Source organism: Eschrichtius robustus, chromosome 8 (assembly GCF_028021215.1).
Source record: "Eschrichtius robustus isolate mEscRob2 chromosome 8, mEscRob2.pri, whole genome shotgun sequence".
NCBI classification, from domain to species: domain Eukaryota; kingdom Metazoa; phylum Chordata; class Mammalia; order Artiodactyla; family Eschrichtiidae; genus Eschrichtius; species Eschrichtius robustus.
The window spans coordinates 107,495,763-107,514,675 of NC_090831.1; the positions used below are offsets into that span (position 1 = coordinate 107,495,763).

Sequence of the window (18,913 nt, forward strand, 5' to 3'; positions counted from 1 at the left end):
AAAAAGCAAGTTGTACTTTATATAGATTTTCAAAGAAAAGATTGATTGTGCTTTTTGAATAAAAAAGATAGGGTATCTTCAATCTCATTGACTCAAATCTTGTGGAATATAGCACTTATAAACTAAAAACACACAGAGAGAAGGATTAAATTATCCCAGTAGGACATTCAAAAATCATCTCGAGAAGATTTCAGGATTGGCTAATTTTGCTATTGTCCTACTGGTTGTGTCAACAACCGCCCCCCCCCCCCCGCCCCCCAACTACTGTCTGAAGTTCTCCAAATTCAGCAGGCAACACTCAGATCTGAAAGAAACTCTGCCAGCAACCTGGACATATGGTTAGCTGAGTAAACATTTGATTAGCAGGCATTTAAACTGATTTCCTCTTAACATATACAGGAGAGAAAATTCTCTTCCTTCAAAACCTGTTCTACATCATATTTCTGAATCCTTTCCTCCTATTCAGTCTCACTCTGAAAAAAAAAAAAAAAAAACTGTGTTTGTTTTTCCCATGTAGAGTCACTTTGGGTACAAAAACCTTTATTTGTTCCAATTATTACTCATTTTAAATTTAGAATGTGAGTTGGGTCTAAAATACCTATTTCCCACTCCCACGAGCAGACGATGACCCGGCTGCTGCCAAGAGCAGCAGCAGAAGGGAAAACAGAATCAAAACCTGAACGAGAGTACCCAGGAGTCACAGCCACCAGTAGGGTCTTCTTCCCAAGTCTAATGGTCCACTGAGTGGCTGTCCAAGGAGGAGGCCATCTCTTGGTAGGTGAAGATTAAATCTGCAACCTAAGCACAATGCACACACACCAAAAAGAAAAAAAAAAAACCCAAACCCCACAACCATCCTCAAATATAAAGCTCTGAGTCCAGGGTAGCGGTCTCACAGTGGCCAACAATAGGATGAGGATGTGACTCTGCACGTGTTGGATGAGAGGAAACATCTTCCCAGTCACTTTTCTCCTCCTGTCCTGTCCTCTCAGAAAAGGTCTGGATTACAAATTCTACCCCCAAGAAAAAGAATCAGATTCAGAAAACATTTCCAAAAGGTTCTCCAAAGCAAAACACTTGTGGCTGCAGGGCCTGGTAGCGAGAAGGGCAGGAATCTACATATAAAAATGTACTTAAAATCCAAGTCAAAAAAATTGTTTTAAGTTTCAATACTCCAATTAGCTCCCTGTTTTATACTGTTACTCCACAGAAATGGGGCCACCTAGGATGCACAGGAAGAAGCAGCTCTGATTCTGACATGGCTGGCTCTAAATGCTCCCAAGCAGGCCTTTTTTCCTCCCCAATTTTTTCCTTTCCAGTTTGAAAAAGCACTATTTTATCTTCACATCCAAGAGCTGGTTGGTTTGGTTTGTTTCTTTGGAACCATCAATAAAAGAAGCAACTTTTTCCTGTTATTTTTACTCATGTCTATCTATCAGAGCGGCTGTTTCTTTTGACAGTTCAGTAGCACACAGGCTGACTTGGCTAAATGGACTTATGAATGCATGCATTCGGACCGCATATTGCTACCAAAATGGAATGTGGGAATATGCTATGCACCTCAGGTTGAGAAATGACCAAGAAATCAAGATCTAAAGGGTGATATATAATATATATATATCAATGCTATTATTCATAAAAACCTTGTTTAGTAATAAAAAAAATTGCTTTGTTTAAATATGAATATTATAGTCTGCTTCTCATGGTTAGGAAATAATAGTCTTTCTGAAAAGCAGGTGCTTTTTCTACTACAACTCCATATCCTGGGCCTCATCTTCCGAAAAGTCAGACATAGAACTCTCCGATGAACTGTCTCCGGTGCCCTCTTCCTGCTCTTTCAGTGCCTCCTCTGTCGCATATTTCTGGATGTACTCTGCACAGGGGGTTGGGATAAAGAAAACACAAGGATAGTGAGCAGGCAGGCATGTGCTTCAGCGACCCCAAAGCTGGCAAGTCCCAGGGAGGTTCAAGTCTTCCCTATTCGGTATGGGCAGTAGGGAACAGACAATGACAAAGATGACAGTTATTATAGTCACTAAATCTAAGGGGAAAATTGTACAGGGAGGTGTCTTTGGAGTTTAATGCATTTCGCCCCCTTAGTAAGAGAGGCAAATCTGAACACTTGATTTGCAGGGGAACACATACACTGCACCGCCATGCTAGATCTTCTTTGGGCCATTACCTCCCACGTGGATGTGTACAAGACAGCCGACCACCCTGGGCCTCGCCTGCAAGGCTCAGGAAGGTCGGCAGACGTCCAGGACGGTGTCTGGGGTTAACCAGGCCCCAGTTTTCCAGCCAGGGCGCTCTCACTCTCTCCTTGTTGCCTACTGATATGGCTGCACTCCTCCAAACTTGATGGACTGGGGAAATGTAAACCTCACATTTTCTTTTACTTTCTATGTTAATAAAACTATTCACCCCCCATATAGAACAGGACTAGTTATGATTCCATAGTAATTTATAAGGAAATCCCCCATCATTTTTAGATTTGCAGTTATGTAATTACAGTCAGCCCAAATCTATTATTTTAGAAATAGATTTTAGTCTAAACAGATCCTGCCTGTCAGGTTTTTGAAGCAGCTGGTGAAGACAGTCTCTCAACCTGCTCAGGAATGAGCTGCTACCTGGGGACACAGCTAGCCTGAGTGACTTTACCACCTATTAATTTATTTACCTGAAGATTTATGATGCTATAGCCTAGGCTGTATCTGCTAGCTGAAAAAAATGTTAAGAACTGCTGAATACACAATTAAACGTTTTCCTAAAACTCTAGGTGCAGATGGTTTTTCAAGTAAGTAGCCTACACACAGTATGAAAAGACAGGACAGAATCCTATCCAGAAAAACACATCCTCACGTCCGTATGCTTTGTTTTTCCTCCTATGGAGTTGCAGGGACTAGAAGAGAAGGTATATGGGCTAAGTCTGAATGATGCAGTGCAGGGCCAGCTAAGATTATTTTCTATATTTTCAAAGGGCTGTTAAAAAGGAAGAAAGAAAGAATGAGTATGTGACAGAGACCATATGTGGCCAAATCTGGGCCTTTACAGAAAAAGTTTGCAGGCTTCTGACTTACACCCCTACAGATTCATTAGAGCAAAATTTTATGCTGAGATAATGAGGTTTCAAAAGCCCCTGGCTAGGCAGGAACTTGCATTCATTTTTTTGAGAGTGAGAGAAATGTTTACTGAAGTCTTAGAAATTGTATTTTTACTCTCTAATGGGTTGGCTACTTTGTTTCTTCCTTTGTAGAAAGAAGTTGCTGCACTTTGACACTGCTCTTGGACACTGTAAGTTGACACTATCAGCCTTCTTCAGTATATTCAAGGAGACCAATGTGTATTAAGTGCTTATTGGGACAATGCCTTTCAGGAGATAGAAAAATGAAGAGCAAGGTCACTAATGAGCAGGAAACACAGACAAAGATAAAAGCAGTTAGGGGGTGAAGTGCCATCAATGGGAAGCAGGAGGAAGGGACTGTGGGCCCTGAGAGCCAGGAAGGCAGTATCTGCACTGACCCTTGAAGCAGCTCTGGCAGCTGCAGCATAGGAGACGCCACTCCAGGGGAAAGGCATAGACAGTCTCGCCAAAGCACAGGGTAGAAGGAAGTGGCTGGGATGTTAAAACACATTAAGAGAGAACTACATTTGTTTTCTTTCTTTTAAAAAATCTGAAGCAAGTAAGGCAAAATGTACAGGTTTTGCTATAGTTGGATAGTGGGTACGTGGTTAAGTCACTCTGTTTTTCTGTATGGTTGAAAACTCTCCCTGAAGAACTAACAAAGCAGATACAGTTGGGTATCTGAAATTCATCCAATTTGTGTGTTACATATTGATACATTTAGAGGAGTAAAGGCAAAGATGTAGATCACACACAGTGACAGAGAGCCCTGAATGGCAGGCTAAGATGCCACTCAGGAAAGGTTTTTGAGAAGTGACATATCTTTAGACAGCTCCAATGGTGCCCCATCCTACAGACAGTCCAATATTTACAAGATAAAATAGCACCAACTAAATATGAATCATGTTCACGGTAAGAAAAGTTACATACACTGACCTCTGATGTCAGGTGTGGAAACTGTCTACCTGGAGGGGATTATCTAAAGCAGTAAGGGGTGAATTAGCTCCCTAATGGGTGGGGGATGGAGAGAGGGGCCGAAGGACCCAAATCTTATGAGAATGATCACGTTTAGGAATGGAACGAGAAAAGTTTTCAGAAAGGTAAGGGGTAAAATACCAAAGCTGCAGAGAGGAAAATGGGTCATGAGAAAAATCCAAATGATTCAGAAGAGAGGAGGACTTCCCTGGTGGTGCAGTGGTTAAGAATCCTCCTGCCAATGCAGGGGACATGGGTTAGAGCCCTGGTCCGGGAAGACCCCACATGCCGCGGAGCAACTAGGCCCGTGCGCCACAACTACTGAGCCTGCACACCTAGAGCCCGTGCTCCGCAACAAGAGAAGCCCCTGCTCGCCGCAACTAGAGAAAGCCTGCATGTAGCAGTGAAGACCCAATGCAGCCACCAAAAAAAAAAAAAAAAAAAAAAAAAAAAAAAAAAAAAAAAGAGGAGAGAGGAGGGGAAACAAACAGCAGGACTCCTAAAGGAGTCCACAGGAACAGATAAAGGCTTCTGACATGGGGATACCTTTGACTATGGGGGTGGTGGGTAACCAGGAGGAGAAGGAAGACCAACAGTGCTAGGAGGAAGGGGATAAATGGAGAACAAGATCATGTTGGTGGGGGGACTGGGTCTGAGAAATAAGATCTCTTATTTCCTGTAGGAAGAAACAAGGAAAAGATGGGGGGGGGATATATATAAAGGTAGGAAGCTGGGGTGAGCTCAGGTCTGATAGTCATGATCTTCTCAGATTACTAAGGAAGTGACAGCCAACACTAATGTTTCAGAAATCTAGAGCCCCCTAAGCTAGAGCTTGCTGTTCAAAGATAAAAACGTAGGTTAGGTTCCTTTTGTAACTGGGACTATAACAGATATGTACTAAAACAGGAATAGTGTTAAATAGAGGCATAATGAATATAAGAACTATAGAAATATGCTCTGCACAGAGATATCTGTGGGTTGCAGACACTGTTAAGTGATTCTTATGTCAAAGTAAGACAGTCTCATAACAGAATTTTATCTGGTTAAAAATGAAATACATGTTTTCTTGAATTATGTTTCTTTGGCTATGTCAGTGTTCTGGTTACATAAATTAGATATTAAGTTGCAAAGCACCTGAGACCTAAGTAAGTTAATTAGAGTAGATTTATTTTTACTTTATCTCAATAAAAAGTACCAAACAATACCCTAAGAGACCAGGGGAGAATGAGAAGACGAAGAAAAGGAAAAACTACTGTTCAATAAATAGGCCCAGATGCTCCCATCCTGTCTCATACTTTCATATTTAAGAGTGAAGACCTATGCATTCTGGGTTCTCATAAATTATTTCTACTGCCATCTCCTGCAAATGTGCTCAGAGGGGCTGTACACTTTGCAGAAGCTCATGTTCTGAGCTGCTATGCAGATGAACGAGTCAAGCTAAAAATTGGGTAAATACCAGTGCCTGCCATTTGTTAAGAAGAGTAGGCCTATTTTCATGGACTTTGAATTCCTCTCCTATCTGGTGGAACTTCATGTATCTAGACTTTTCACTATGAAAGTTCTCAAACATACACAGAGATAAAAGGACAACGTGGTGAATGCTGGTAACCCTGTGTGTAGCTTTAGCTGTTCTTTCACAACCACATTTTCATTTTAATGAAATTCGTGTCCCATTAGCCTGTAAACTGAGAATGGGAAAACAGGATCCTAAATCTTAAAGGATGAGCTAACTAGTGCTACTACTATTTGCACATTTCTAAACTTTAATAGCACATTTTAAGTTTTAATAGAAAAATCTATAGCACCAGGGCACTGGGGCCAGGTATCTGCAGTAGAAATGTGCCTTAGATGTAAACGTCCCAAAATGTAAGCAAATCAGTATGGGACCAAGAAAAGAAGCCAGTTGGGTAATTTTTATTCAACAGGTAAAATGATATAATAAAACAAAGTCTAAAGGTGAATTTGGTAATTATTTCCCAACTCCCAAAGTTAATTGCTGTCCTGAAGGGCCAGGATGATTCCATTTATAAGCCCATGTGAGACTATGCCTTTCAATTAATACTTTACTCTCAAGTCCAATTTTCTAAGACAAGAGGAAGCAAATGAAAGCAAAGGTTCTTTCATACAGGGGGTCACAGGGATTTCTGGCAGTGTTATGTCTACTACCACCCAACTAATAAGTCTCCCGCTTCCTTATCTTTCCTTTTTTGCTCTCTCTCTCTATTTTCTTGCTGAAACCTCCAGCTTTCTAAAGGTGTCTCTGACCCTTGAACCTATAGAGGCTAGTGAGCTCTGATCCAGCCCACAGCTGTCTCTTTTTAGGCCTGAGAAAAATTACGAGTAACTAAGAAGGGCTTTTAATGATCAAAACCTAACAGACTTTTAAGTTCTTCTGTCTTCAGGCTAAGCTATTTGCCTTACCTTTAATTTTCTGCTTGTATTCTTCTGGTCGATGGAGGTACATAGCTGCAGCATCGCCATTGAGAGGATCTATGGGGTTGGGATAGGCCAACAACTGGGGCAGGAAGGACTCAAATATATTGGTAAGATCTGAAAAACAAGCAAGAAATAACATCATGCACGGAACAAGCAAGTTCACCTAAAATTCACTTGAATTCAGTAGTCAACATATTTAACTACACTGATATTTTTTCATAGAACAAACAGTGGTCCATTACATGGGACTTATATTATATATTCCTTTCAATACCAATTTTTTAAATTTAATTTTAATTTGAAGAACCAGGTAAAGGTACACTTGATATTCTCTTTGAAAGGCAACTGTCCCAACTCGAATTCACTCCACTCTGTAAACTGAGATTTTAGAAATACTACATGGTTTATTAAAACTTGTACCCCAATACTGTACAGCACTCTACATTCTTATATAAAGCGAGCAGTTAATTTCTTAACATCGCCATTTTCTACAGCTTTGAAAATCCCCACTCTGAAAGTATTCAAGCACCAGATCTTAAAAGAACTGAATACAATTATATAGGCCTTGACATTTAATTCAATTCTCCTAACTTCTAATGGAGGCAGATATAACCAGTTTTTCAATTACTCTAGGTAATGAGGGTAGGAACCTATATGAACCACTTAAAATCATAAACAATCATAAGACAGATAAGCACCAGTTTACTGCTTTTATTAATAATCATTTTAATAAACATTAACAACTCCCTTCTTACTAGATTCAGCACAAGGTGCTGGGTGTACATCTACATACACAGCAAAAACAACAAAATCCCCGCAGTTACCTAGTGTTTTATAAAGGAAGTAGGGCTTGAAAACCTGTAAAATAAGCCACACATCCGCATAACTTCAGAGATGCTCTAACTTCCACTCTGTTTGCTGCTCAGTTAGCAGACAGTGAACTGTGGAACCTTAGCGCTTCCATCTCTCTGCCCACTCTAGTTACTCATCATGTTTTATAAAAAATGTTTCTGTTTCAAGAGGGAATGCTGAAGTATAGTAGCATAGCAACTACTCTTCAGCTTATTCTGCTTTTTTAATGGATTTTGTTTTAGAGTGAGCACTCATGCCGTGTTGTAAGTGAATGTTTGTCAAGCCACGTCACTTTAGATTAATGATTCTCAGCCAGGGGTGATGCTGCTCCCCAGCGGCCACTTGGCAACGTGTAGAGAAATTTTTGGTTGTCACAACCGGGTGGGGGAAGGTGTAGGGGGGCCACTAGCATCTAGTGGACAGAGGCCAGGGATGCTGCTAAACATCCTACAATACGATGCACAGGATAGCCCTTCACAGCAAATAATCATCTGGGACCAAAATGTCAATAGTGCTGAGGTTGAGAAACCCTGGTCTAGATAAAAGGGGTCAGCAAACTTTTTCGTAAAGGGCCAGAGTAAATACTAATTTAGCCTTGGTGGGCCACATTTGGTCTGTCACAGCTACTCAACACTCAGCCCTGCCACTAGCACAAAAGCAGCCATAGATAACAGATAAACAAATGGGTGTGGCTGTGTTCCAATAAAACTATACAGAATCAGGCAGCCAACGTTTGCTGACCTCTGCTCTAGAAAATCCTACGAGAAGCAGATCATCCTTGTCACTATAAGGTTAAAAAACTGAGCAGTCAAAAAAAACCTAGAGCTGCACTATTCAATAGAACTTTCTGCAATGATGATAGTGATCTGTATCTGCTACCAATATGGTAGCCATGTGGCTACATGTGGCTACTGAGCATGTGAGATACAGCTGGTTTGACTGTGAGGACTGAATCTTTCATCTTTAATTCTAATTAATTTAAATTTAAATAACTACATGTGACTAGTAGATCCCATATTGGACCACTCAGGTCTACAGAGTGACATATGGACTGTGCTGGCTGTACTTCATGACAGCCAGCACAGTCCTACTCTCATGCACCAGATACTGACACAGAGCAGGTTTACCTTCAACCCCGAGTTAGGGACTTGGTATTACTGATAAGGCTAACTTTCCAAAGAACCACATTAATTTAAAATTCCCACGTACCAGGAAACAAACGCAGAGATCCTTAATCAAAAAAGCAAAACAAAAATGATCTTCCAACATAACCCCAACCACCTGCGGCAGGATTTTCACTGCTGTTTTACATATATATTTTTTAAAGGAAGCAGCATATTTAACAAACAAATAACTAAGCATGGTACAAAATCATTGAAACTATTTGTAAAGGCTAAGGGACAGAGAAAAATGCTTATGTTCTAATGCTGAATAGAGAAAGTCTGTAAAATATTATGTTCTCTAGAATTACAATGATGTACACCGTATGATGCATAAAAATATTTTAAAAGTTATGCATAAGAATATTTTAAAAGTTATGTCAGACTTCCCTGGTAGTCCAGTGGTAAAGAATCTGCCCTCCAATGCAGGGGACACAGATTCAATCCCTGGTCAGGGAACTAAGATCCCACATGCCGTGGGGCAACTAAGCCCGTGCACTGCAACTATCGAGCTTGCATGCCTCAACGAGAAAGCCCGTGTGCTGCAAACTACAGAGCCCATGCGCTCTGGAGCCCACACGCCACAACTAGAGAGAGAAAACCCGCAGGCCACAACTAGAGAGAAGCTCAAGTGCCACAATGAAGAGACCACGCACTGTAACGAAGGATCTCACAGGCCTCAACGAAGATACCGTGTGCCGCAACTAAGACCTGACACAGCCAAAAAAAAAAAAGGAAAATAATAAAAAATAAATTAAAAGTAAATAAAAATTTTTAAAAAGTTATGTCAAAGCAAAAGGCTTGTAATTTCTACTTTTCACACTTCAAATGACACTTTACTTTTTTTACCTTTAAAAATAGCATTTGCATATAAATGTGTCCTTTCTACTTCTGCATATGTTTGAAACATTTAATAAAACATGGAAAGTCTGAAAAAAATTTTCCTCTCTTTATCCTTAAGTGGGTGGGTTATCAAGGCAATGGTAGAAAATGCTAAAAGGTAAGCAAATTAAGAAGAAAAAACAAGGGGTGTGAACCCCAAGTTTTACAAATTGAACATGATCCCAGAGCAGAGAAGAGTTACAGTAACACTAATAATAGTAACAGTAATAGTAATGGCAGCAAGAGTTTACACTTACACAGCCCTTACTACAAGCCAGGCCCTGTAAACACTTTACATATACACTCTTAATTTCACTACAGCCAATAAGGTAGGTACCATTACTATCTCCATTTTGCATATGGGGAAAATGAGGCACAGAGAGGTTAGGTAACTTGTCCAAGGGGCTGGGTTTCAAACCTGGGCTTATGCACTACGCTGCTTCTGTTAGTGGATAAAAGGAACACTGTCTCAACCATGATGGCAAAAGCTCCCCACATCTCTGCATCAAAACTGTATACCCGGGCTTCCCTGGTGGCGCAGTGGTTGAGAATCTGCCTGCCAATGCAGGGGACACGGGTTCGAGCCCTGGTCTGGGAAGATCCCACATGCCACGGAGCAACTGGGCCCGTGAGCCACAATTACTGAGCCTGCGCGTCTGGAGCCTGTGCTCCGCAACAAGAGAGGCCGCGATGGTGAGAGGCCCGCGCACTGCGATGAAGAGTGGTCCCCACTTGCCGCAACTAGAGAAAGCCTTCGCACAGAAACGAAGACTCAACACAGTCATAAATAAATAAAAGAACGTGAATTTCTTTAAAAAAAAAAAAACACACACACAAAAAAAACTGTATACCCTCAGAGATGGCCACCCTCCTCCCCAAAGTTTTTCTTTCTCACATGTTCAAGGCCAACAGGATGGTCTCTAAGCAGAGAATGTTCAGGAGTTTCTTGGCTGAACTGTCGGGTATTTCAGAGGCAGTGTGCTTCAAGTAGCCCAACCACAGGAAGTAGCCCATGGCCATGCACAGATATTCACACATAGTAAACTGGGGGCCTCTCCTGCCACATCAGCATTATAGGTGCTGTCCCCAAAAGATTAACAGCTGAATGTTCCTACCAAACAACAAAAAACTTGAAAAAAAAAATAAAGTGCAGGTTTTACTTTAAGTTCAGAAGCACTTCAGGACTTGAGAAATATTGCAGACAACATGTCTCATAACTAGGTGTTTCACGTGTTCCAGGAAAAGATTTTATACCCCTCACCACTACTTTTAAGTTTTTCAAGCTACCAATAAGTGGCTTTGCCTATGTATTTGTTCCAAACAAATAAAAGAACCCTCAATTTAAAAAAAAAAACCTCAATTATTGGTTTTTCCTTCCTGTGTCTACTGTCTTCCTACATCAACATACTTTTGATCCATTTTACAGATGTGCTGAGTCACACCTCTAAAACAGAAGAGCAGAAAAGGAAAAGTACGCAGCCCAGTTTTGGGTGAAGATGACAGCTTTTGAAGGCCAGGATGTTGTTGCCATGGCCATTTTACAGCAGTAAAGTACTCCTGAAAGTGGCTAACAGAATGACTACCATTGAGAGGGTCCTCCCCAAAGAAACATCTCTCAAACATGCAAATGTGCACAAAATCTTCTTTCAAGATAAATATTCTAACAGAAGAGACATAAACCATAAACCAAGAATGAAATAAAGATACTCATCTTCAGAAAAATCCATCATAATAAAATTTTTTCCCCCTAGAACTGTTAATAATATAAAACATCTATCAGTTCCAAAGTCTTTTAAAAAACACTGACCTTCCACTTTTTGAAAGGGAGAGAACCAGACATGGATCGCACAATCTAGAGATTACAGTCAGCTGCCCCCATTACTGGATGCCTTAATTTTTAAAGAAAGTCCAAGATCCCTGAGAAGTATGGTTTACAATGAGCAAACAGCTCTTACTTTTGCCTTGGACTAAATCAGCACTTACCAAAATGCAGTCCATTAGGACTGATTCTTCAACCTGATCTTACAGTATTAATGTTAACAATATTACAACACTCATAGTTCAGCTTAGGCACATAAACTAATGATTTATATCCATATTTAATTTTTAAAAACACTCAAATTATACTTCTCTCTCATCAAAAGCAGCATTTACCCCACTCAGTCTACAGCAATGGTTCTTGGGCAAGTCTAGGTCCTGGTTGTTCGTCCATTAAACTTACCCACAGGGTTTTTTCAAAATATGCATGCTGAGGCCTCATACCTACCCCAGGGATTCTGATTTCGGATTGGTTAGCATCTGCATGTGTGTGATATGTGTGCAGAAATGCACTACCTACCCTACACACTCCTATCCCCAGAGACCAAATGGGAAGAGCTATGTCCTTGTGGGTTCTCTAGCTCAAGAAAATGTGTAGGTCTTGGCAGCTAAGCTGCTGAAGAGGCTCTAATTTAGTAGCCCTCCCTGACCCTTTCACTGTCTTTTTTCTGCACACTGCTGTCACCATCACTCCCCCCAGGTGGAGGTATTCCAAACTATAGGTAGGAGAGCAGGTCTCTTCCTCTCTGCATCTCAATTTCTTCATCTGCAAAAAGAGAATACTGCAGTTCCTTACAAGAAGAAATACACATTTCTAAAAATGACTATAAAATAGGCTTCAAACTACATCAAAGGACTAGACTTAGATATTAATACAAATATGCCATCTTCTCAGAAGAAATTTCAGCTACCTGTATCCCTCAAGGAATACATATTAATAATTAAAATGAGTCACCCACACAAAAATGCACCAATTCTTCTTTTTTTTTTTTGTCTGTGTTGGGTCTTCATCGCTGTGCGTGGGCTTTCTCTAGTTGTGGCGAGCGGGGGCTACTCTTTGTTGCAGTGCGCGGGCTTCTCATTGCGGTGGCTTCTCTCGTTGTGGAGTGTGGGCTCTAGGCATGTGGGCTTCAGTAGTTGTGGCACTCGGGCTCAGTAGTTGTGGCTTGCGGGCTCTGGAACGCAGGCTCAGTAGTTGTGGCGCACGGGCTTAGCTGCTCCACGGCATGTGGGATCTTCCCGGACCAGGGATCGAACCCGTGTCCCCTGCATTGGCAGGTGGATTCTCAACCACTGCGCCACCAGGGACGCCCCGCACCAATTTTTAAAGTAAAGCCACCCCTACCCCAGGTGACTCACAAAAAGATGGGTACATGGCTTAAAAGAGAAGACACTCAGGAGGGGATGAATCACATACCTCATGTTTTATTCTTGGCTGTTTATGAACCAGTGACCGTAAGTTATTTCTTCTTCCTCTATTTCCTTTGAACATTAAAATGGAAACCTTTGTAAAGCATACTGCTATCTTCAGATTAAAACCTTGTGGATGCCAAAGCTTGACTTGGTCAGCCCCATCAGCAACCACAATTACCAAGCAGGCAGTCCTCTCAGAGACTTGAACTTGCATAATCTTTGTTTTTCAGATTTAACACCCCAAATGCTGCGACTCAGAAAACACCACCATGGTACAGCACAGTCATGGCCAGGTACCACCAGCCATCAGGGCCCTCCTCCCTTCTCCAATGCCACCTATCCTTCCCCCTTTCCTCACCCTATTCCTTGTTCCCCAGACGTCCGAGGCCCTGGGTTTCTTCTTTTTAAAGCCAAACAAACAAAAAACATACAGAAAAACTTGTTTGGAAAGACATCAGCCGCTTGCTCAGCAATGTGAATTCTGTGGTCTTTGTATTAATACAAAGAGTGTATTTTATACTCTTTCTCCAGGAAGCTCATCATCTCACAATTTTAAAGAAATAAGTCTATGCTGATAACTAGCAAATCCTTCTAATTGGTCCTTTACATTTCTGGTCTTAAACATGCCTAAAATTATTTCCCTGAAAACCTATTCCTTTCTCCTAAAACCTAGATTGACGGCTCCAAACCTCTGGAAGGACCTTGGTTAGGCCCTCCTCCTTTATTCCATGTACTCAGTCAATTTCCCAGACTCACTATTAATCCTAGTGAAATGCCTCTAGTTCCTCTTCTGTTTCCGCTGGCATGTAACTACATCAAGCCCAATGTATCTTTCTAGACCTGGCTTAGGACAACCATCTCTGGATGGCCTTCCAGGCTCCAAACTCTTACCTTTGGAATCAGAGAACACTTCCTTAAAACAATCACTCAGGTCATTTCCCATCAAGAGCAAGTTCCTTTTGTTTTCCTACAAAACTTCGTACTCCAGAAGCATGCTATCCAAACAAACTTACATTTTACTGACCTTCTCCCTCCTGGAGGACTCCTGGCTTCCAAAGCTCAGAATCACTGAGTTAGCCATGACTCCTTAAGGTATTTAACTGTTTTGTAATTCAATAGGGAGCAGGGCTAAAAGGACAGGAAGAAAGGAAAAAGTCCTGCTCACAATTAGAGAGGTAAAAAGATGGGTAAAAACCCACAAGAAGTAGATTCTAGTGAACCAGAACCAATGACTCTGCGACCTCCTCTTTCCATGGCTTTTGGCCATTATAGTTGAAGCTGATGGCTAAATAAGTTGAGATCACCTGGGAATTAAAACCATGTTATCCGGGGCTTCCCTGGTGGCGCAGTGGTTGAGAATCCGCCTGCCAATGCAGGGGACATGGGTTCGATCCCTGGTCCGGGAAGATCCCACATGCCGTGGAGCAACTAAGCTTGTGTGCCACAACTACTGAGCCTGTGCTCTAGAGCCCGTGAGCCACAACTACTGAGCCCGCGCGCCGCAACTACTGAAGCCTGCGTACCTAGAGCCCGTGCTCCACAACAAGAGAAGCCACCGCAATGAGAAGCCCGCGCATCGCAACAAAGAGTAGCCCCTGCTCACCACAACTAGAGAAAGCCCGCGCGCAGCAACCAAGACCCAACTCAGCCAAAAATAAATAAATAAAATAATTTTAAAAACCCAAACCCATGTTACCCTTGATTTGCTAGAGAAAATCATCAGCTGACCTTTCAAAATCCCACTGATTGACTTTGCTCATCTTATAAGGAACTGTAATTAATTCATCATATTGCTAAGCAAGCCATGAATTTATAGTTATATGTTCAAAATAAAAACAATCATAAAATTCCATTTCATTTGCTCAAGGTTTTTTTTTGTTTTTTCTTTTTTGTTTTTTTTTTGGGGGGGGGTATCTAACTATATGTATAAAAACACACTGACATATATGTGGTCAAAGTTTATAAGACTGAAACAGGACAAATAAAATTTCCAGATTTCTTCAGGTTATTTAAGAATTTTGGGTTAATTAATACATCTTTACTTTTCTACTCTTGTCAGCTCTTAAGAAGTTGCACTATTAATGATGAATTTGAGTCTTTTACTTTAACTTTCTTCTGCTTGTAGTCTGTGAATACTAAAAACAGTGAAATTCTACCCCTTAAAAGGTGGAGGGAGCCAGAAACCTATACCTCTCTTCAGCTGGAGGATCAGCATTGCATATAATATATCAAGCAGTTGTTATGTATGAAAGACTGAGTAAGCAGTGGGCCCTAAAAGGTGACAGACATCCCCTAGAGGAAAACCTCAATAAAGCCAATTAGGAGGAATGCCTTCAGATAGGCAGGTAGATTTGAAAAAAGAAATGGCCTTGAGATTAAATATTCTCTTACTAGCTGTTTGAGGGCACACATGTGGCAAGCTGAAGCAGACCACCACAAAGACTTGTGTGGTGCTGTGACACAGAACCAGCTGGCCACTGAATGCTAACATGCTTTAATGGAATAATACATACAGCAAACCAGTATCCCAGACGATATATTCAAGAATGTATCCAATCACTTAACTGAGAGGGTCTTCTGTGTGGATAAAATATACAAAGGGTGTGAAACTCATTAGATGTACACGTGATCTCATGTTAGTCCACGTGGATCTTTTAAAGATAGAATAAAGTCTCATGAAGAGGGTCATGCATACAAAAAACAAAACTCTTCTCTCCTCACACCTCTTAAAAAAAGATCGAGAGCAATCAGCAGGAATTAATAAGAATCAGCAAACACTTGAAGAAGTTTTGCAATATTCCTGAGAGATACACTTAATCTCACTACACTTACCATTACACTTTTTTAAGTATTCCAAGCTAAAAACAGGCATTCCTGTTATATGTGAAGAGCAATGTCAAAGACATAGGGTACTAATTAAAAGTTGGTGGAATACCAGATATATCCTGCTAAGTGCCAGATCACCAGGTCACCAACCAGAGGTGGGCAGTTTTATAACACGGAACGTTTTAAAGCATTCCACCGTCTTAGAAAATCATCTTCCATCCACTGCCTAATTGCAACTCCCTCTCCACAATGTATTTAAACTGTAGAGATCTGCAGAAGGAAATGAATGCTACTACATAGATCAGAATGAAGAAAACAGACTTTTGTTCATCAAAAAACATTCCCCTTGTTGCCATGTCAATCTCAAAACACTTCCCACCTTACTTATGTGTTCTTTAGAGGTCAATTCATCCTGGTTTAAACCTGGTATGACCCTGCTTACCTTAAAAGATTGCAAGCTAAAACACGGTAGTAGGATTTGTTATTACCCTTCTAGAAATGAGGGCAGTTAATGTATAATTAGCTAGTTGGGTATTCTTACAGTCATACTAAAACTCATTATTAAAGTTTTAAATTACTAGGCAATAATTTAGTTTGTCTTTAATGTCAGAAAAGAACAAGATAACTTCATGCAATTAGACACAGTGATCACAAGCAAATGAAGAGAAAACAAATCCATAAAACCACAATGGAGCCCTGAAGCTACAGCCCCAAAGAAAGAAGAACATGGCTGTGGCTGTCTTTCAGGACCATAGCCTGGCTCATATCCCACGATCCACAAAGCCTGGACCACTCCATGGTTCTAATGCTGACTGTCAGTGAATGTGAACGTGGTGTTTTTAATGAATTTCTGCTAAGTTGTTCAACCCAAGAAAGCCCCATTTTTCTATGTATAGCTAATTAAACTCTTGGGCCACATGCCAACACCAAATCTAAATATCTACAAGCAGACAAAGGAGGTGGATCATGGAGCTAGCACTGTGGAAACCATCAAATCCAAAACTCAGCATATTTCTTCTTTATCTACTACAGCTGACCCTTCTCCATAGTACTAGAAAGAAACTGCTCTACCTGGGTCTGTCTAGGAGACTCATAATGACATCCAGCTGTTCCAAAAGCAGGATGATGTTTGTGATTCCAACATGGATGGATCAATACTGATTTCTCAAGCCTGTTCAAACAGTGGTTGCTGGCCACTCAATCATCCATGCAGATAGATAAATGTATCTCTTATCTCTGCAACTATACTAAAATGTCTAGAAACATAGCTAGTAAACACTCACGCAGCATAAAGCATTATTTTAAGATACAGTTACCCTCAGCCAAAATTTGAATTATTTGGAAAGATTCACAGGCTACCTGACTGAAAAGAGGTATGTAATAACAATGTATTTCCAACATGGAAAGGCTTAAATTCATTTAGCAGCTTAAAATCATTAGGTTACAGCATAGTACTATGAAGTAAGTTTATTATTTAAAATTTTTCTAAATGCCTAGTAAAAGAAGCACTGTTTCTCCTAATTCTAATCCCAAAGTTCCTGAAGCATTCTTTTTGTTGTAGTCAAACTCATTTGTCTGTTACTGACCCCCCCAAATGACTCTAGGGGAAATAATTTCCCAAATGTTGATTTTTCTCACCAGCAAAATAAGAGGACTATCCAGTCCATTGGCTAGCAACCCTAAAGGTGAGAATAAAATTATAAACTGCCCAATTTTATATGAAAATTTTCTTCTACATTACTTGTCCAGAACTTAATCCACAAATAAGTAATTTACCAAGTCAGTCGAGAAATGAGTAAAATGGAAGTCGGAGAGAGAAACACAATTTGCGAGGGTCAAGTATGCATGGCCCAGAACAGCGGGAGGGAAACTGAAGCTGTACTGCAGTGAAGGTACCTGAGCTTCCAGGAGTGTGGGGTGAAAACACAACTATGGATAAAATATATTTGGGTAAAAAGGAAAACAGAAAACAAGCTACCTATGGCTTAATGAACTTTCCTTTCATCAGTCTTTAAAATTACAGTTGTTTTTGAAATTGAAATCCAGATCCCCTTGGCTGAATTTTAAGTTTTCCAGAGCTTTTATCATTCTTCTCTGGAAGAGCACGAAGGGATGTAAAAAAAAAAAAAAGATGCCATCATACAGGAAGCCAAAATGAATCAATTTTGTGATGGCATCTGCTACTTTCCTTTTAATGTCACAAAGAGTAACAACAGTAACTTCAAACTCAATAGATACCTTCATATTGATGACAAGCCTCTTTACAAAATTAACCATATAACCCACTATAATATGCTCTCTTTCAAGGTTAAATATAAAATTTAAAATTACTGGGTGATTAAACTACAATTATACCAATTTTGAGCTTCTGAATGAACAAACTGCATGTACACTTGGCAAAGGAAAACAGGAGGAGAACAGAGGCAAGGAGTCAAATGGGCTGCCAGAAATCAATTTTCTTTTGTGGAGTTGGTGAGGGGTGGTGGAGGAATAAACATAAACATTGTTTATTATCAGGTTATGATGAGTATAAATCTGAAATTTCATCTGGGAATTGCTGTTATAATAAAAATATGTATATCTATTGCACAGTACATGCATGCCCTGGGGCAAAGTTAATTTCAGGAAATTTCACAAGTAACTCCCTGCTCCTTACCATATTATATAGTAGAGTTGAAACAAGTTTTGGTTACCAAGCTAAGCCTTTCGCTTTTCAGTTGAATATCTGTGTTAACTTGTCAACTTTCTCCTATTAGTTGTTTCGTATTAAATTAGATTTGTTTTTGTCCTTTGAAATAAAATTCAAGAATCACAGCAGGAAATCGAGTGATTCAAAATTCACCAATTATGAAACTAACCTTCAATGCCCGAGGGTTTAGCAGCTTGTAATAAAAATTCACTTTAGATCTCAAGATCAGATAAGTCTAAAAGAAACTTCAAGGTTATCTAAACGAACCCTTTCTACCAGTACTTTCATATAAATTTTGTATTTACCTGCTCCTAAATCTTTCCATGAAAGTAATGTTGAATTTTCTTGAGGAATAGTTTGGACTTGAGAAAAATGTCAAAACAATCTTCCCATGCTGAGTACAATTTTGACTATACTATAAAAATATTTTCTTCCTGCTTTCCTACACTTACCTGTTAGTGTGTTCATGTTGTTGTATTATGGAACACTTAATGGTAACTTGTACACATGTAATACAGAAATCAAAATTCACTTTGATCCATGTGGTTTAATTCTTGTTACTTACTAAATGCTTTGCAAGGTAATACAAGAACATATTCTAACATTTTATAGATGTGATGAAACCTTAGTCACGTTGGCCTGTTGCTTGAAAGTCTATTCTGAACCTCATACACCTGCTGGCAGGAATGTTAACATGGTACCACCTGGGAAAATAGTTCCTCAAATGGTTAAACAAAGTCA

The 18,913-nt window shown here is 40.2% G+C and overlaps 1 protein-coding gene across 1 annotated transcript in view; it reads right to left on the bottom strand.

Moving 5' to 3' along the window:
- Nucleotides 1-246: 246 nt before the first annotated feature.
- The window catches only part of UBE2H (ubiquitin conjugating enzyme E2 H), a 98,660-nt gene continuing 79,993 nt past the window's right edge, over nt 247-18,913 (bottom strand). Inside the window, exons 6-7 of the mRNA XM_068549446.1 lie at nt 6,518-6,646; nt 247-1,873 (exon numbers count right to left, since the gene is read on the bottom strand). Of these exons, the coding sequence (XP_068405547.1) occupies nt 1,749-1,873; nt 6,518-6,646 (254 nt within the window). The 3' untranslated portion in view covers nt 247-1,748. The remainder of the gene's footprint in view (nt 1,874-6,517; nt 6,647-18,913) is intronic.